Source organism: Colobus angolensis, unplaced genomic scaffold (genome assembly GCF_000951035.1).
Source record: "Colobus angolensis palliatus isolate OR3802 unplaced genomic scaffold, Cang.pa_1.0 Scaffold63, whole genome shotgun sequence".
Taxonomy (NCBI): domain Eukaryota; kingdom Metazoa; phylum Chordata; class Mammalia; order Primates; family Cercopithecidae; genus Colobus; species Colobus angolensis.
The window spans coordinates 8,774,631-8,790,441 of record NW_012119932.1 but is presented as its reverse complement, the minus strand read 5'-3'; the positions used below and the strand labels follow the sequence as shown (position 1 = coordinate 8,790,441).

The 15,811-nt window shown below is 41.6% G+C and overlaps 1 protein-coding gene across 4 annotated transcripts in view; it reads left to right on the top strand.

Annotated features, from left to right (window-relative positions):
* Nucleotides 1-1,117: 1,117 nt before the first annotated feature.
* The window catches only part of SLC39A12 (solute carrier family 39 (zinc transporter), member 12), an 81,013-nt gene continuing 66,319 nt past the window's right edge, over nucleotides 1,118-15,811 (top strand). For 3 of the 4 annotated variants that reach the window (XM_011963883.1, XM_011963882.1, XM_011963884.1), the window contains exons 1-4: nucleotides 1,118-1,428; nucleotides 2,585-2,931; nucleotides 10,861-11,142; nucleotides 15,138-15,345. In XM_011963883.1, coding sequence (XP_011819273.1) covers nucleotides 2,671-2,931; nucleotides 10,861-11,142; nucleotides 15,138-15,345 — 751 coding nt within the window. In that variant the 5' untranslated portion in view covers nucleotides 1,118-1,428; nucleotides 2,585-2,670. The remainder of the gene's footprint in view (nucleotides 1,429-2,584; nucleotides 2,932-10,860; nucleotides 11,143-15,137; nucleotides 15,346-15,811) is intronic. The other variant, XM_011963885.1, reaches the window with a different exon arrangement.

Below are 15,811 nucleotides of genomic sequence, written 5' to 3'. Positions count from 1 at the left end.
GCTCCTCTCTTTGACTGCTGATTCCAGACTCTAACTTCAGTTAATCTCAGCACAGAGCTCACAAGGCACAAGCCAAGTCGCTTTCCTTGACAGTTTAGTTGAGTCCAACTGTTCCCTGAGGGCTTATCACAGAGGAGCCCTGGCTGGGCATGGTGGCTTATGCCTGGAATCCCAGCACTTTGAGGGGGCCTAGGTGGGCGGATCACCTGAGGTCAGGAGTTTGAGACCACCCTGGCCACTATTAAATGACGCAACCCCGTCTCTACTAAAAATACAAAAAAATTAGCCAGGCATAGTGGCGCACACCTGTAATCCCAGCTATTCAGCTATTCGGGATGCTGAGGCAGGAGAATCACTTAAATCCAGGAGGCGGAAGTTGCAGTGAGCTGAGATAGCGCCACTGCACTCATGCCTGAGCAACAAAGAAACATTCCATCTCAAAAAAAAAAAAAAAGCCTGGAATTTTCTAGCAATAGTTGCCTTTGTATTTCCATCAGTGTACCAGCATTCTCTCAGGAACATCCCACCCCATGGCCCCCAGATTTCATATCCAATTAGTGATGAGGCTAATTACCCTGATCTCGAATTTCCTCTACCTGCCCACCAGCTGACTTAAACCCCTATACTGTGGGCATGCACTCTTCCCACTCTGAAATCTTAGGATTTAACTTCTCTTGCCTCCTAGAAAATGAACCACTTTGTTCATTCAGTTATTTACTCACTAATAATTTATTGAGAGGCTTTGTTTTGTGGAGCATGAAGGATCTGACGTAATAACTCCTACCGCTGATGCTGGTGATCACAATATGTGCAGCTGATTAAAGTTTCTCATTTATACTACCTACTTCCCTGGTAAGAATTTCATTCCTTCAACTAATACTTTTCATTTGAAAACATCTCATTACGAAAGCCTTCAATCTTTTAGGCTTTTGCATCTTGCAAAACAAAAAGGGTTCCAAAGAGCCTATCTTTTCAACAAATCCTTGGTTTGAGCCTGGATGAAACAGTTATTACAGAATCAACCAGAGAGAAAAAAAGATCTTCATCTAACACTAAAGTCTTTCTATTCTGCGAGGTGAAATCCTTTGACCTAGATTCTGTCCCTTGAAAGGCGAGTGACAGTAGGCAAGCCTAAGAAAATTGGTTAAATCTTGATCTAAAAAGTTAAATTCATGAACCACCCTGATTTGATTACCGTGAAAATCTACCAGACAGAAAGTTCTCCTTTTTATCCACCTTCATTGTTACCTTCAGAGCAGCTCTCTCCATAGCAACTGAAAACTTTTCTGGCCTCAAATAATCCTCTCTAGCTCCCAGTGCACAGTCAAAGAATTTTAAAAACAGGGAACTCTGTGACTGTGAAATACTCTCCAGGATTTAAAAGGCTGTGGAGCTCCAGATAAAGAATCGTTTATCTTTCTTCTGAAGGTAAGCACTGGGGTTAGAAATGGTTGCATCATCCTCTGTCACTTTTAAATTGCTAACATAACAACCTGAAAGTGTTGTTGTTGTTTTTAACTCATAAAAGTAATCCCAGTGCCTTCGTTACTAGCCCACAGTCATTTACCAGCTCATCTCTGGGCCAGGATCCCACATGAGATGCTATTAACATTTTAGATGCCTCAAGCCATCAACAGAAAGATAATTTTTTTTTCCAGGAAGTTGATTGGCTCTAAAGTCGTCCCCCACTCCTTTAGTCACCACTGAGTGAGTGCATGTGTCATGTTCTTGAGGTCTTGAAATTCTATTTTTCTAAGATGCTTCCTATTCTAGAATCTCGACTCTTAATAAACTGAAAAAACAGACCTGTGTTTTCTGAACATTACTATTTTCTTCTAGTACTTTTCCTTGTCTAACCCCCCCCTTTTTTTTTTTTTTTTTTGAGATGGACTCTTGCTCTGTCACCCAGGCTGGAGTGCAGTGGCACAATCTCGGCTAACTGCAACCCCCACCTCCCAGGTTCAAGTGATTCTTCTGCCTCAGCCTCCTGAGTAGCTGGGACTACAGGCACGCACCACCACACCCGGCTGACTTTTGTATTTTTAGTAGAGACGGGGGTGTCACCATACTGGCCAGGTTGGTCTCGAACTCCTAACCTCGTGATCCGCCCGCCTCAGCCTCCCAAAGTGCTGGGATTACAGGTGTGAGCCACTGCACCTGGCCTAAAACTTTTAAACTCAACATGATGTTGGTCATTTAGTAGAATTTATTGTCTCTTTTTATTTAGGGGCGAGGACCACGAATCACTTGGAGTTCTTTATAATGGGATAAGCATAAAGTGTTTCCCAACCTGGGTCCTATAACTTGTACCACCTGTTGGAAAATGGAGAAACTTATTCTTCCTAATATGTGACGCTATGTGTAGTTTAGGGAGAGGCGATCTAAAAAGCTTTTTGGCTGCCTGTACAGTTTGAAAGTCTATAGCCTTGGGACTTTCCTGCCATTTGGGGTTAGAAATTACCTACAAACCCCCTGTTGTGTAGAAACAGCTTGTCATTGCTAATCAGCTTAGCCAATTAATGAATCCTTTCAAACATGTTGCAGGCACAATAATTGAAGGCTTTATTTTTCCCCTTTACCACAGAAATTCCTTTGGTTACAAGTTTATCCCGTAAACGGCAACACACTTATCTCCATCCAAGACAGACTCAAGGTGGAGGAAGCGTGGAAATGTGCTTCCAGACAAAGCTTTCAGTATCCTGGGTGCCATTGTTTCTTCTACTCAGCCGTGCTTTTTCTACTGAGACAGACAAACCCTCAGCCCAGGACAGCAGAGGCCGTGGGAGTTCAGGCCAACTGGCAGACCTGCTACAGGTTCTCTCTGCTGGTGACCACCCACCCCACAACCACTCAAGAAGCCTCATCAAAACATTGTTGGAGAAAACTGGGTGCCCACGGAGGAGAAACGGAATGCAAGGAGATTGCCATCTGGTTAGTGAAATAGAATGGGGTCAGGTATCAGGGCATGTCCAAAAGAAAGCAATGGATTCTATAGGGGTTTATTTCAGTAACACGAAATCACAGGCTAATCTTCCAATATGCAATTGGGCAATGCATTCTGGCAAAATAATTTCCATATTTGGGATACAGCAAATCATTCAGCATTCTATGTATAGCACCTAGGGACATTTTTGTTGTTGAAAGGATGATGTTTATGTAAGGCTTTCTAGAATCCTTCTGCATATATCGAGGTATTTATTTGTGAGCGTGAACTTTTAGTCCTCTTTTCTTTGATTGACTAATCTTTTTTTAAAGCCTTCAGTGCACTTGCACGTGACTAGTTTTAGATGCTGTTTGTTTGTTGGAGCATAATGTGATCTGATATTTGTCCAAAATTGGATTTTTGAGTACTTTTTCCTGGCATGGTATTTTCTAATATTATGCATGGCGGGTAGTTAATGATTGGATAATCATCTTAACGATGAGGAATCTGAGCTGGGGAGACAGATGCTGCAGGTGGAGCTGAAGTTGTACCCATGGCTCCTGAGGCCTGAATCACAGCCTGATCTTAGCCTACAAAGTGAATCTCAACCCTGACTGGAATCAGCTGCGTAGGTTTCCCAGTATACCCATGTTTGGGCTTCAACCTCTGGAGACTGAGATTTTACTTGTCTAGGATAGAACTTTTTAAAGTCTCTCCAGGTCACTATTTTATTTTATTTTATTTTATTATTTTATTATTTTATTTGAGACAGAGTCTCGCCCTGTTATCTAGGCTGGAGTACAATGGCATGATCTTGGCTTACTGCAACCTCCGCCTCGTGGGTTCAAGTGATTCTCCTGCCTCAGCTTCCCAAGTAGCTAGGATTACAGGCATCCACCACCATACCCGGCTAATTTTTTGCATCTTTTGTAGAGATGGGGTTTCACTATGTTGGCCAGGCTGGTCTCAAACTCCTGACCTCTTGATCTGCCCGCCTTCCCCTCCCAAAGTGCTGGGATTACAGGTGTAAGCCGCGGTGCCCAGACTCCAGGTCACTTTAATATGACGTCAGCGGTGACTGAGACTCTCTTCATTAGGGAGGGCGGGGTAGGATGGAAGGAGGTGAGAACTCATGTGTTTAAATGACTACAAAAGAAAAAATGAAACCTGCTCCATCTCATTCCTGACCCATGAGATTTTTTAGGATGAACCCATAAATGCATAAATGAAAGCATACATAAATAAGTAAAACAAAAGCTAACTGTCTCCAAAATACATTTTGGCAGACTTTCTCAATCATGCATAGCTCTGAGGTGAGGGAGGGAGGGGAGGGGAACATTTTCTGACCAAGTATTTTGTTTTTTCGTAACAGAAGAGGTCTTGCTCATAGAGAATTTTTCTCTGCTTTGTGTGAGCAATAAATAATTCAATAATTATCAAAATACCCAATGGTTCCCAGAGGAAATGTGTTATAATAGGCAACTCATCTGTGATGACATTAATATATATAGATAGCAACACAAGACGTCCCACTGGAAATAACCAGAAGTCATGTCTTATTCATGTCCTCTGAGGATTCGCTTCAGGGGAATGTTCTCCTTTAATGATGTGAAGTGCCTTATTAAGGCTGCTTGAATAGTAATTTTGCTGGGAGGAAGGTAAATATGTGAAATTGTTCTCCATTTTCAGGGCTGGGGGAAGGATTGTTGAGCACTTATTGTTTTCTGTGACAGTATCAGGACTTTAGCTAATTTGGTCTCCATTTGAATCAGTTCCATTCCTCGGACTTGAAACACCATCTTTAATAGCTTCACCCTCCTTCTCTGTGAAAGAAACGCAGGTGAAGCAGAAGTGAGTCTCAGCTTTACCTGCTCAGAAGCCTTCAGTTCACCCCAATCACCCATCAGGAAGGAACTTAGGAAATGTCTCCCATCATTCATGAAAAGAGAGAGGAAACAGAGTTCTCTGGATTTCATAAACACCCTGGTTCTGGCGTAAACCACAGGGCTTCAGCTTGTGGCCGAGTCTGTTCTGTCATTTGAGGACTTTGCTGACAGGAAGGGTTCATGATACAAATTCTGTGGTAAAAGAGAGGTTAAGGGGGTTTGTTCATATCTCTAAATGTCTGAAAAAAGAGGGAAGTAGGTATCTTGGATTTGTTGGGAGGAAAAATGCTTCCAATTTTAGGTCTGTATAAGAAGTGAAATTTGAAAAAAGCCAATCTGAAGTGTCTGAGAGCACTGCACATTTAAAATAAATTCAGTCAAGCTGCAGTCTTTGAAAATTAATAGTTCTGGGCTGATCTTGGCTTCTTCTTTCTTTAATGAGAATGGTTAGAATATAGTTTTAATGAACTTCATGAGGGATTAAATAACTCCAAAACAATACATTCCACTTCAATAATTATGAGAACCATAATCCTACACAGGTTTCTGAGAGGAAAAGAGCCCTTTTCTGGCACCTTCTAGTGTTGAGACATGTGGAGCCTCAGCTCCCTCACCCAGAAGGCTGGGATAATGAGCCCCTCCTCACTGAGGTCTGTGAGGACCACATGGACAAACCCATGTTCCTCAGGGGTCAGATGTCTGTGAGGGTCACATGGATGTGCATATGCCCCTGAGGGAGATACCTGTGAAAAATCACATGGACATATGTGTGCTCCCCAGGGAGATCTCTGCAAGGATCACATGGACACATATGTTCTCAGGGAACAAATCTCTGAGCCACGTGGACATACATGTATTACATCCCAGGAAGATCTCTGTTGGTCTCATTGACACGTGCTCCTCAGGGAGATCTCTGTGGGGATCTCGTGGACATATATGTTCCACTTAGGAATCAGATCTCTGAGGATCTCATGGATATACATGTTCTCTGTAGGGTTCAGATCTCTATGAGAATCTCATGGATACATATACAGAAAGTCAGATATAGGAGCTCAAGTTCCTTCTGTTCCCTGTATCTCACGGCAGTGTCTGATTTCTCCTTTTTCAGAGACACTAGAGCAGCGCCATTCCTCAGAATCTCCCACTCGCCTGTGCCCTAGGCCCCCCTCCACGGTCCTACATTCTGAGGATTTTAAACCAAGTTCTCCAGGCGATTCTTAGACACATTCAAAGCAGAGAACCACTGCTTTAAGGGTCTCCATTTAATTCACACCTGGCCCTAGGCCCTGACTCTCTTGTCATAAGTGTCATGGAATAAAGTGTGGAAAACACCCAGCTTTGTCTTATTATCTAACAATTTTATCTTAACTCTTCTCAGTTAAAAACTTTTTGTCAGTCAGAAGACCCACTAAATCTAGTACAGACCCTAAAGAGCCAGTACCTGCCATCAGCAACATCCTTCTAGCTCTTTGTCAGGAAAAAAAGAAATGTACCTTCTCTCTTATATTTGCGGTCAATTGTTAGCCACCGCCCCACCCACCGCCCCCCTGTAAAAAAAAAAGACCTTATAGAATTAAGAACTTGACAGTCTCTTTTAAGTTCTTAGATTTCTATAATATAAGATTTATCCATTACTCAAAATCAAATGTTAAATACCTTTCAGTCTAAAACCCTAGAGTTTATCCTGGAGGCCTGACAGCTGTCTTATTGATGTAGGAGAAGATAGCTACCATGTTGCTTTTTGTCCACTGAGTCCCTCACCTGGCGAAGATCATAAGCAAAGTTGAATTTCAAGGTTGGGGAGGGCCATGTGATGCGGCTACAGGGTGTGGTGGACCACTACTACCAAATATCCTAGTAGCCTGTTTAGCTTGTAAGGGGAGCCTCTCCTTGCATTTTAATCAGTCTTTTCCCAAAGTTTATTTCCTTATAAAGTTATTAAAATGAATTCCCAGAATCTCTGAGGTGTTTTTTCCCCTCCTTAAACCTTATTCCCCCACCTGACAAGATTAAAAGGAAAATCAATGGATTATTCCTGAACAAGTCCATTCCTCTTAAACAAAGAATTGCTTCACCAGAGAAGGCAGCCTTGGACAGATATTGATGCCTGTGGGGTGGCAGTATTTGCAACATTTTGCTAAACATCCTCTCCCAAACACAACTGAGCCAACTTCTAAAAACATTAACAACAAAACAAATCTAGTGGTGATGAACTGAAAATTCCAGCTCTGTCCTCATCCAACAGCCCCAGTAGTGTGCTTTTCGTCATACCTACGTCCAGGGGAAGAATTTCTGAGGCTTCCACCTGTATTCTTTCCTCAAGCCACCACCTTCTGTATTAAAATACATTCTTTAAGATTCAAATATTATAAATGGGAGAAAGGTTTGCAGCCCATGGTCATTTGATTCACAATTAAGCTTTAGTTTAGCAGGCCTCAAAAAATCAAAGCAAATGTGACACAACACCTGTTCCTTCAAGGTTACCAAAATCTCTGTTCAGACAAAAATGCTTCTACAACTGTTTCAAGCTTCCCAAAGCTAGAAACCAATTGTGCCTTCCATATTGTATACCTTTTATACACAGTTCTGGAATGCCTACCCACACGATTACAGTGCGGACCCTGCTCTCTGCTGTTCCGTGCCATGGATTCCAATTCCAACCCTGGAAAGGTACATGGCAAAGACATTGAGGAAGAGTGATGCATGGACAGGAGTCTCCGCATCTCAGATGGGTTGAAATGTGGCCACATGTTCTGTCATGTGCTCATACACCAAGCCCTGCCACACAGTTGTGGTCTCATGGCCTCATGAGCATCCTACTCCTTGCATCATAGACACTCTTCTTCCTACCTACCCAGCTCCATCAAACAACCTGAGCAGCACTTGAAACTATAACATAAACTCATTCCATGCTCTGGTTGTACCATATCCTTGTTCTGATTGATGTTAGACTTGGACCAATCTCTTAGCCACCTAACTGACCTCTACTCCCATCAAATAGGAGGGAGAGAAAATTACTGGTTGAAGGGGTTGCCCATCAAGTACGTCAATGGGTCCACAGCCTGTGTTCTCCATGGCACAAAAGGAAGGAATAAAAGAATGGGTCCTGTTCTTGGAAGAGCAGGAATTGTGACTAACAATGCTCTCCACCATTAGCTGTGTAGCTTTGGGCAAGTTTCTTACCACTTTAGTCTTGGTTTTCACATATTCTATGAGTAAACTTTTCTCATGAAGAAAGATGTAACTCATATGTTCTTTGCAGTATCCCTGCATACTGTACACAAATGTATCCATTAATTCATTGTGCGTTAAATAATTGAGTAATTGGTCTTCTAGTTGCTTTATATTATAAAAATCAAATATTTAGAAATATTTGGTGGCTTATTACATAGGCTGGAGACATTTTGTTTCTCACACTTAAAATAATAAAATAGGTTTCTTATTACTAAAAAATTCATTACTTTGTGCATTTTTCAGAACCAATTAGATTATACAGCAAGGAATAACTGAATGCAAAAGGTACTCTGCACATTGCTGGGTACATGGCTACCAGCAAATTGTAGTTAATGGTACCAATAGTTTAGTTTCAGGAGGTTATTTGGTACAGAGAATAGCTTTATTACACTTTTATTTCAATGGATTCGCCTTTTGGGTCTTGGTGTCAGCCTTGCTATCAGCTACCAAGGTGTAGACTTTTCTTCTGGGTTACTTAGGGAACAGAAAACGGATGCCGAGGTTTTAGAAGTGGAGCCTAATATCCACATTGAGAGTTGGTCTTAGTGGAACCCCTGGGTCCCCTCTGTTTGAGCACTTGACCCCCTGCAGTTGGGTTCAGGAGGGATTACAGTCTGTGTGGTTTTATGAAGAATGTCATTATGCTTTGATTTGGAGATGGATGACGTTTGTTTCTTCCTGACTCAGATGATTACATAGCAGATGCTACACAGTGGGTTGTACAGCAGACCTGAAATTAGAACCTGCAAAACTTCCACTTCAAAGAAGACTAGATTAAAATATATTGTAGTACAGTATCCCCACCATGGCACAAATCTGTCTGGGAGTCAGGACAGGCATTTCTCAACGCTTTCACTCTGTGGCTGTGTCCTGGGGCTGCTTCTCAGATCCTGTGAGAATTCTCAGGAGTTCCCCAACTGTCTCTGAAGAAAGGCAGCTTCCCTCTTGCTGAGAAAACTTCTGGTCCATGATTCCTATGTCTTTTTCTCACTGTCCCACAACATTTATCCAAATCCCTTATGCCACATAAACTTCTCAGATTGCAGGAGCTGGGCATGTGCTTGTGGTTTGTGAAACCAATAAGGCAGCACATTGTAGGGGAGGAAAGACTTTTCCCTTAACGTCTTAAATTCTGTAGCTGGGGCTTGTGAACTAAATGGACAAAAGATGGATTAACAGAAGAAAAAGCATACACATTTTATTTGATGTTAATATTTTTATGTGGAATAGGGGCATCATAAAGAAAGTGAAAACTCCAAAGAAGTGGTTAGACCCAGGGGTGTATAAACAATTTTAACAAAGAGTAATAAATTGTGGGGATCTGACAAGAGTAAGAAAAAAAGTGAATTTGGACTAGAGATGGTAAATTGTGGGAAAGTGACTAGGAAATATATATGTGAAACCAAAATTTTTTTAAAGAATTATACCAATGGAGGATTATTTTAGTAAGGTTCATTTGTATAGGTTCATCTCAGCATTAACTCCCCATCTCCAGTGATAAGAATGTTCTCCTCTTCCTGATACAACAAGGATACCTTTCTCATGGGAAACTTATGCCCTGCTTTTAGATAGTAAGGGGCAGGGCAGAGAATTCTTCCTGTGTCTGCTGTTTCTCAGTTTCCTTTGGCTCAAAATAATCAATATGCTATGGTGGCATATTTGGGGGCAGTATGTTCTGATTCCCTTCAACACAATCATTTTTGGCAATTTCCCTAAATAGGCTAGAAGAGGCGCAGATGGAAGTCATTTGTAAAATTTTTACACCTCTTAAGTGCCAGGTACTGTGCTATATGCTGAGGATAGAACTATGCAAAAAGCAGACAAAATCTACTCTTTATGGACCACTGGTTCTCATAGAGAAGAGAGAGAATAAACAAGTGAACAAAACAATTTTACAACACGAGTGCTATGAAGAAAAATTTTTAAATGACGTGTTCCAGAATTGTGCTGTACAGCACAGTAACCACTAGCCTACATGTAACTGTTGGGCGCTTGATTTGTGGCTCATCCAAACTGAGATGTGCTGGTAAGCATAAAATGCACACCAGTTTTCAAAGACTTTGTTCAAGAAGAAAAATATAAAATATCTTAATTTTTAAAAATTTAGATTACACGGTGAAATAATTTAATCTTGGATACATAAGGTTAAATTATTACAAAAGTTACTTTTAGCTGTTTCTTTTTACTTTTTAAAATCTTGCTGCTAAAGAACTTCAAATGACATATGTGACTCATATTTGCAGTGTGACTTGTATTTCTATCTGATAGTTCTGTACTAGGGAACGCATGTTGGGAATCTTTAGGAAGGTGTTGTGAGAGGGTGACATTTTAACCTGAAACCTGAAAAATGAGAGGAACAAGGAGACCTGGAAGATTGTGGGAAAGAACTTGGTGAAGCTGACATAAAATCACAGGGGCAGAAGTTGAGTGAGATGCTGGACCAAGGCTAAGAGAAGGAAGGAGGGTAGACAGAAGCCAGACCAAAAAGAAGACGGCCAGGAGTTTGGATTTTATTCTAAATGCAAATGGGCATCACTTTAAAAGCCAAAGAATAATGTGTTTTACACAGGCAACAGATCAACAACTTGCGGCCACCCTCGTTGGACTCAGGAATTACTCTTAGTGGAAAAAAAGGGTTCCCTGAAAGGGCATCATTGTTATATGGGAGTCCAGCTCTTTGAATCTGGCTATTGGTCCTGCCTGCTTTTCCTTCTATTTATAAAATGATAAGTAACAAAGACCCTGGTGGTCATTAGTGTTCTGGAACTATTTGCTAAGCTTTGTTTCTTTTGTTGTTGTTATTGTTTTCTTCCACAGTGCTTTGAACCAGATGCACTATTACTAATAGCTGGAGGAAATTTTGAAGATCAGCTTAGAGAAGAAGTGGTCCAGAAAGTTTCTCTTCTCCTTCTCTATTACATTATTCATCAGGAAGAGATCTGTTCTTCAAAGCTCAACATGAGTAATAAAGAGTATAAATTTTACCTACACAGCCTACTGAGCCTCAGGCAGGATGAAGACTCCTCTTTCCTTTCACAGAATGAGACAGAAGATATCTTGGCTTTCACCAGGCAGTACTTTGACACTTCTCAAAGCCAGGTAAGAAGGCAAAATGGCTAACTGGTTCTGCTACTGAGATACAGTCCTAGAGCCTTATTGTTTGTTCCTTATTTATTTCTAAGACATTCAAGAACAACTTTTTTTTTTTTTTTTTTTTGAGACGGAGTCTTGCTCTGTCTCCCAGGCTGGAGTGCTGCAGTGGCCAGATCTCAGCTCACTGCAAGCTCCGCCTCCCGGGTTCACGCCATTCTCCTGCCTCAGCCTCCCGAGCAGCTGGGACTACAGGCGCCTGCCACCTCGCCTGGCTAGTTTTTTGTATTTTTTAGGAGAGACGGAGTTTCACCGTGTTAGCCAGGATGGTCTCGATCTCCTGACCTCGTGATCCGCCTGTCTTAGCCTCCCAAAGTGCTGGGATCACAGGCTTGAGCCACCGCGCCTGGCCACATTCAAGAACTTCTAAGGGACATAAGTATTTGTGGGTTTTGGTTATGAGATGTTAAATGACATAATTTAAAATTCCAGGTCCAAAAGAGGAAATGTAATGACTAATTGGAAGAGGAGTTTTTGCCAGAAGTTGGGTGGGTGGACAGGCACTCCAGGTGAAAGGGCAGCTTTCTTCTCCTGGGTCCCTCTGAGTACTCAAATCAGTGTGACTCCAAGGCATTTTGACCAATTTCCAAGGACTGAGCTGTAGTGGTGGAGAGCAATGTTTCTTTTTGCCTTGCCTTCTGGCTGGGAGAGGAGAAGGCAGAGACATTTTGAAAGAGATAAATTATCATTAGTTACTTAACTGAAGAAGCAGCTTGCAAAAAACATTACTCACGGTTGCCAGCCCTAGATGCTATCCCTTCTTTGTAGCTTTTGACTTGTACTGCCCATGTAGAGGCTCTATTCGAATACCTCTCCTCTCTCCCAGCTCCCACCTGGTCTCTGTTGCCTTCATTACTATTCTAGTAAAACTGGCCTTTCAGTTAGGTTTTTGCTTTCTGGTTTGCAGTGAGAAATCTCAGCAGATAAAGTTCTCTGAACATAAGGTTTATTTAAGCCACTTTTTTTTAAAAAAGAATTAATTAAGAAGCCATTATTACATTTTGAAGAGTATGGGGAAATCATTTTTTTCTTGAATTATTCATAAACATGTATAGACAAATTTAGTTCTTGCTCTCAAATCTGGCATTCTTCAGCTTAACAACCAGCAAGCATATCCTCCAATTTTCTGTAAATATGTTTAATTTCTTTTATTGGCAGAGCAAATGGAGAAGCTGTTTGCTAAGGACTTTGTGAATATCAAATCCGTAGCTCTAATCCTGTTAATTTCAAAATTTGACCATATTTTTATTCCTATTTTCATTTTAGGAAAAGGGATTCCTAGGTCCAGTGCAGTGGTTCATACCTGTAATCCCAACACTTTGGGAGGCCGAGGCAAGAGGATCACTTGAGGCCAGGAGTCTGAGATCAGCCTAGGCAACATAGCAAGACCTTGTCTCTACAAAAATAGAATTTAAAAAATTAGCTGGATGTAGTGGCATGAGCTGGTAGTCCAGCTACTCAGGAGGCTAAGGTGGGAGGATAGCTTGTGCCTAGGAGTTTAAGGTTACAATGAGCTACGACTGTGTCACTATACTCTACCCTGGGCAGCAGAATGGGACCCTATCTCTAAAAGGAAAAAAAAAAAAAAAGGAAGGAAAAAGAAAAGAAAAGAAAAAGGGGTTCTTTTACAGAACTGTTTTCTGCTTAAACCAGGAGGCATGCCTACATATAATTTCTTCAGTGCAACATCTATCTAATCCAAGTTTGATTCAAATTGGCTGCTAAGATTTTAATCCCACCCATTAATGTCTTTTGATGGAGACGAAATGGAAACAGCACTTAAAAGGTGGTGTGGTGTGTATTTCCAGGTTTCTGGTTATCCTACACATACTGCAAATACCCAGGCTTCTGAGTATTTCTGAGATCAAACAGCCCCAGAACAGAATAAATCAGTAGTATATCTAGAACTCCTTTTTCCAGCTAGTTTCAGTCATTAAGGGTTGAACACCCTTTGTCATTAAGAGTTGAACACCCGCTGAGTCATAACCCTTTGCTAGGCCTCAGACCAGTGAACACCTGGATGACGTCACTGTCTCTAGTTCCTGGGAAGGGTCCGTGAGCTCATTCAACTGGGCTAGGATTCTCTAGGAAGTCAATCCGTCCAAACTTTGCAGGAGGCTTTTGGCACTTCACCACATCCGCTGTTCTTTCTGACTAGATGGCGTGAGGTCAGATGAGGTTCTGGCTCACCAGGCCCATCATTACTTGAATCTCCAGGTCTTGGTCTGCATGGTACCCAGTTTCCACAGATCAAGTCACTAACGGCTGCTCCAAGTGGGCCTCAGCCACATTCGCAAGAGAATCAACTTCATACGCTAATCCAGGCAAGCTCCCCAATGGCTCAGAAAGCAACATCTCTCCATTCCTTCAATCACTTTTGTCCAAACCGCTCTGTGTTTCCTGACTCAATCTCTCAATGTTCTCACCTCTTGAATTCTCTCCACTGTTGGCTGATTCCATGGTAAATGAACAGGGATCTCTCCCTAGTGTTCCCGTAGCCCTGCCTACTGCATGGAGGCCGGGTGTTCAGGCAAAGGACTTCAGGGATTGGAACAATGGTTGGAATTCTCTTTTATCCTCAATGGTGTTTTGAGACCGTTATTCTTTCACAACCTGCATGAAACACTCATGCTTCTTTGAGGTTCAAACTCTGTTATTTCAACTTGTTCTTTTCACCCATGGAACTTCTGGCTACTTCTCCAAATTTATCAAAATTTTGATAACTGACTCTTAGCCTTCCACTCTGCTCTAGACCATGGTTATAAATATGCTCCTGCCAAGCTCTTCAATTACAGACTTTAAAAAAAAATAAGTTCAGTGGGCACTTTTTCTCCTTGTCCTAAGTCATTAGAATGCAACCTTGACATGATAACCTTCCCTTGATCTCTCTTTTGATGAATTTATTTTCTCTTTCACTTCGTATGAAATGGGTTTAGTACAGTGCCTGGTACATTGTAGGCACTCAAATGTCTAAATGGGAATATGAATGGGATATAAAGCAAAATTAGAGCTTCTAAGATGCTCATAATTTAATGGAGGAAAATTGATATACACATTGAAAAAGGTCCAATGTCCTCTGGGAGTTCAAAGAACATGGACAGTGTGCTAGGTCTGATGTGCAACGAGCACACATTGACCTTGGGACCAGAGGCAGATGAGAAGTAGAGGGGCCCTGTGATGACACAAGGCAGCAGAGCCTGTGTGAAGTCAGGGTAGGGAATGTCAGCTGGAAAATCATTCTCCTGCAGGTTTCACTGAAAGCAGGGAGAGCAACAACCCACCAGTTTTAAGGATGTTAAACAATAAGAGCAGGAGATCCCCTTGGAGAAAACACATCTTTAAAAGGATAGTGAGGCTGGGTGTGGTGACTCAAGCACTTGACACTTTGGGAGGCCGAGGCAGGTGGATCACCGGAGGTCAGGAGTTTGAGATCACCCTGGCCAACATGGTGAAACCGTATCTCTGCTAAAAATACAAAAATTAGCCAGACGTGGTGTCAGGCACCACCTGTAATCCCAGCTACTTGGAAGACTGAGGCAGCAGAATTGCTTGAACCTGGGAGGTGGAGGGAGGTTGCAGTGAGCCAAGATTGTGCCACCGCACTCCAGCCTGGGCAACAAGAGCTAAACTCGGTCTCAAAAAAAAGAAAAAGAAAGAAAGAAAAAAAAAGAAAAAATGAAAAAGAGGGTAGTGAGAAAGGCTGCATAAATAAGAACCAGTGGGATGAGAGTTAGAAAATTCAGTGCCATAATAGATAAACACGTAATTTCCAAATAGAGTTGTATCTGAGACAGGAGAAAGATGATAGCCATATTCCTCCAAATGATTCAATTTTCTTTTAGACAAACTATTCCTTATCTTTTTGGGGGGGAAATTTCAGAGATGTTTGAATCAAAATAACTTCAGAAGTTACAGTTTTCTCTTTATTTTGTATCTGATTTCAGTGTATGGAAACCAAAACACTGCAGAAAAAATCTGGAATAGTGAGCAGTGAAGGTGCTAATGAAAATACACTTCCTCAGTTGGCAGCCACCATCATTACTTTGTCCCTTCAGGGTGTTTGTCTGGGACAAGGAAACTTGCCTTCCCCAGACTACTTTACAGAATATATTTTCAGTTCCTTGAATCGTACGAATACCCTCCGCCTATCAGGTAAGGATATTTTCATGAATTTAACTTCTGAGTCACACCTACTAAGTAAACTATGCCAAAAACAAAGGCCGAAGCTCTTGATGACTGAATTCGTTCAGGTATGTTTAAATACGATTTTTATTGAGTCATAAAGTCAGACAGCTTAGGCGGCCTTTCAAGGCAAGTGTGCTATGAAAGGTATGTGGTGATGAGGCAAAAGCATGGACTTGGCCTATTTCTAAGTGATTGGAATTGTGGATGTAGAGGGAGGAGGAAATTTTATGATCTGCCATAAATACTAACTGAATAGTTTCTTATTTGGGATGTAATGCTGGGCCAGCCCTAACAAACTGTCGTGTAGAATGAAAGAATAGTATTCCAAATTGTGCAAGACATTTGGCAGCAGTTTCCTTGCAATCAGGAAAGTCATTTAAATTCAGATAGAAGTAATATGGCCGGGCGCCATGGCTCACGCCTGTAATCCCAG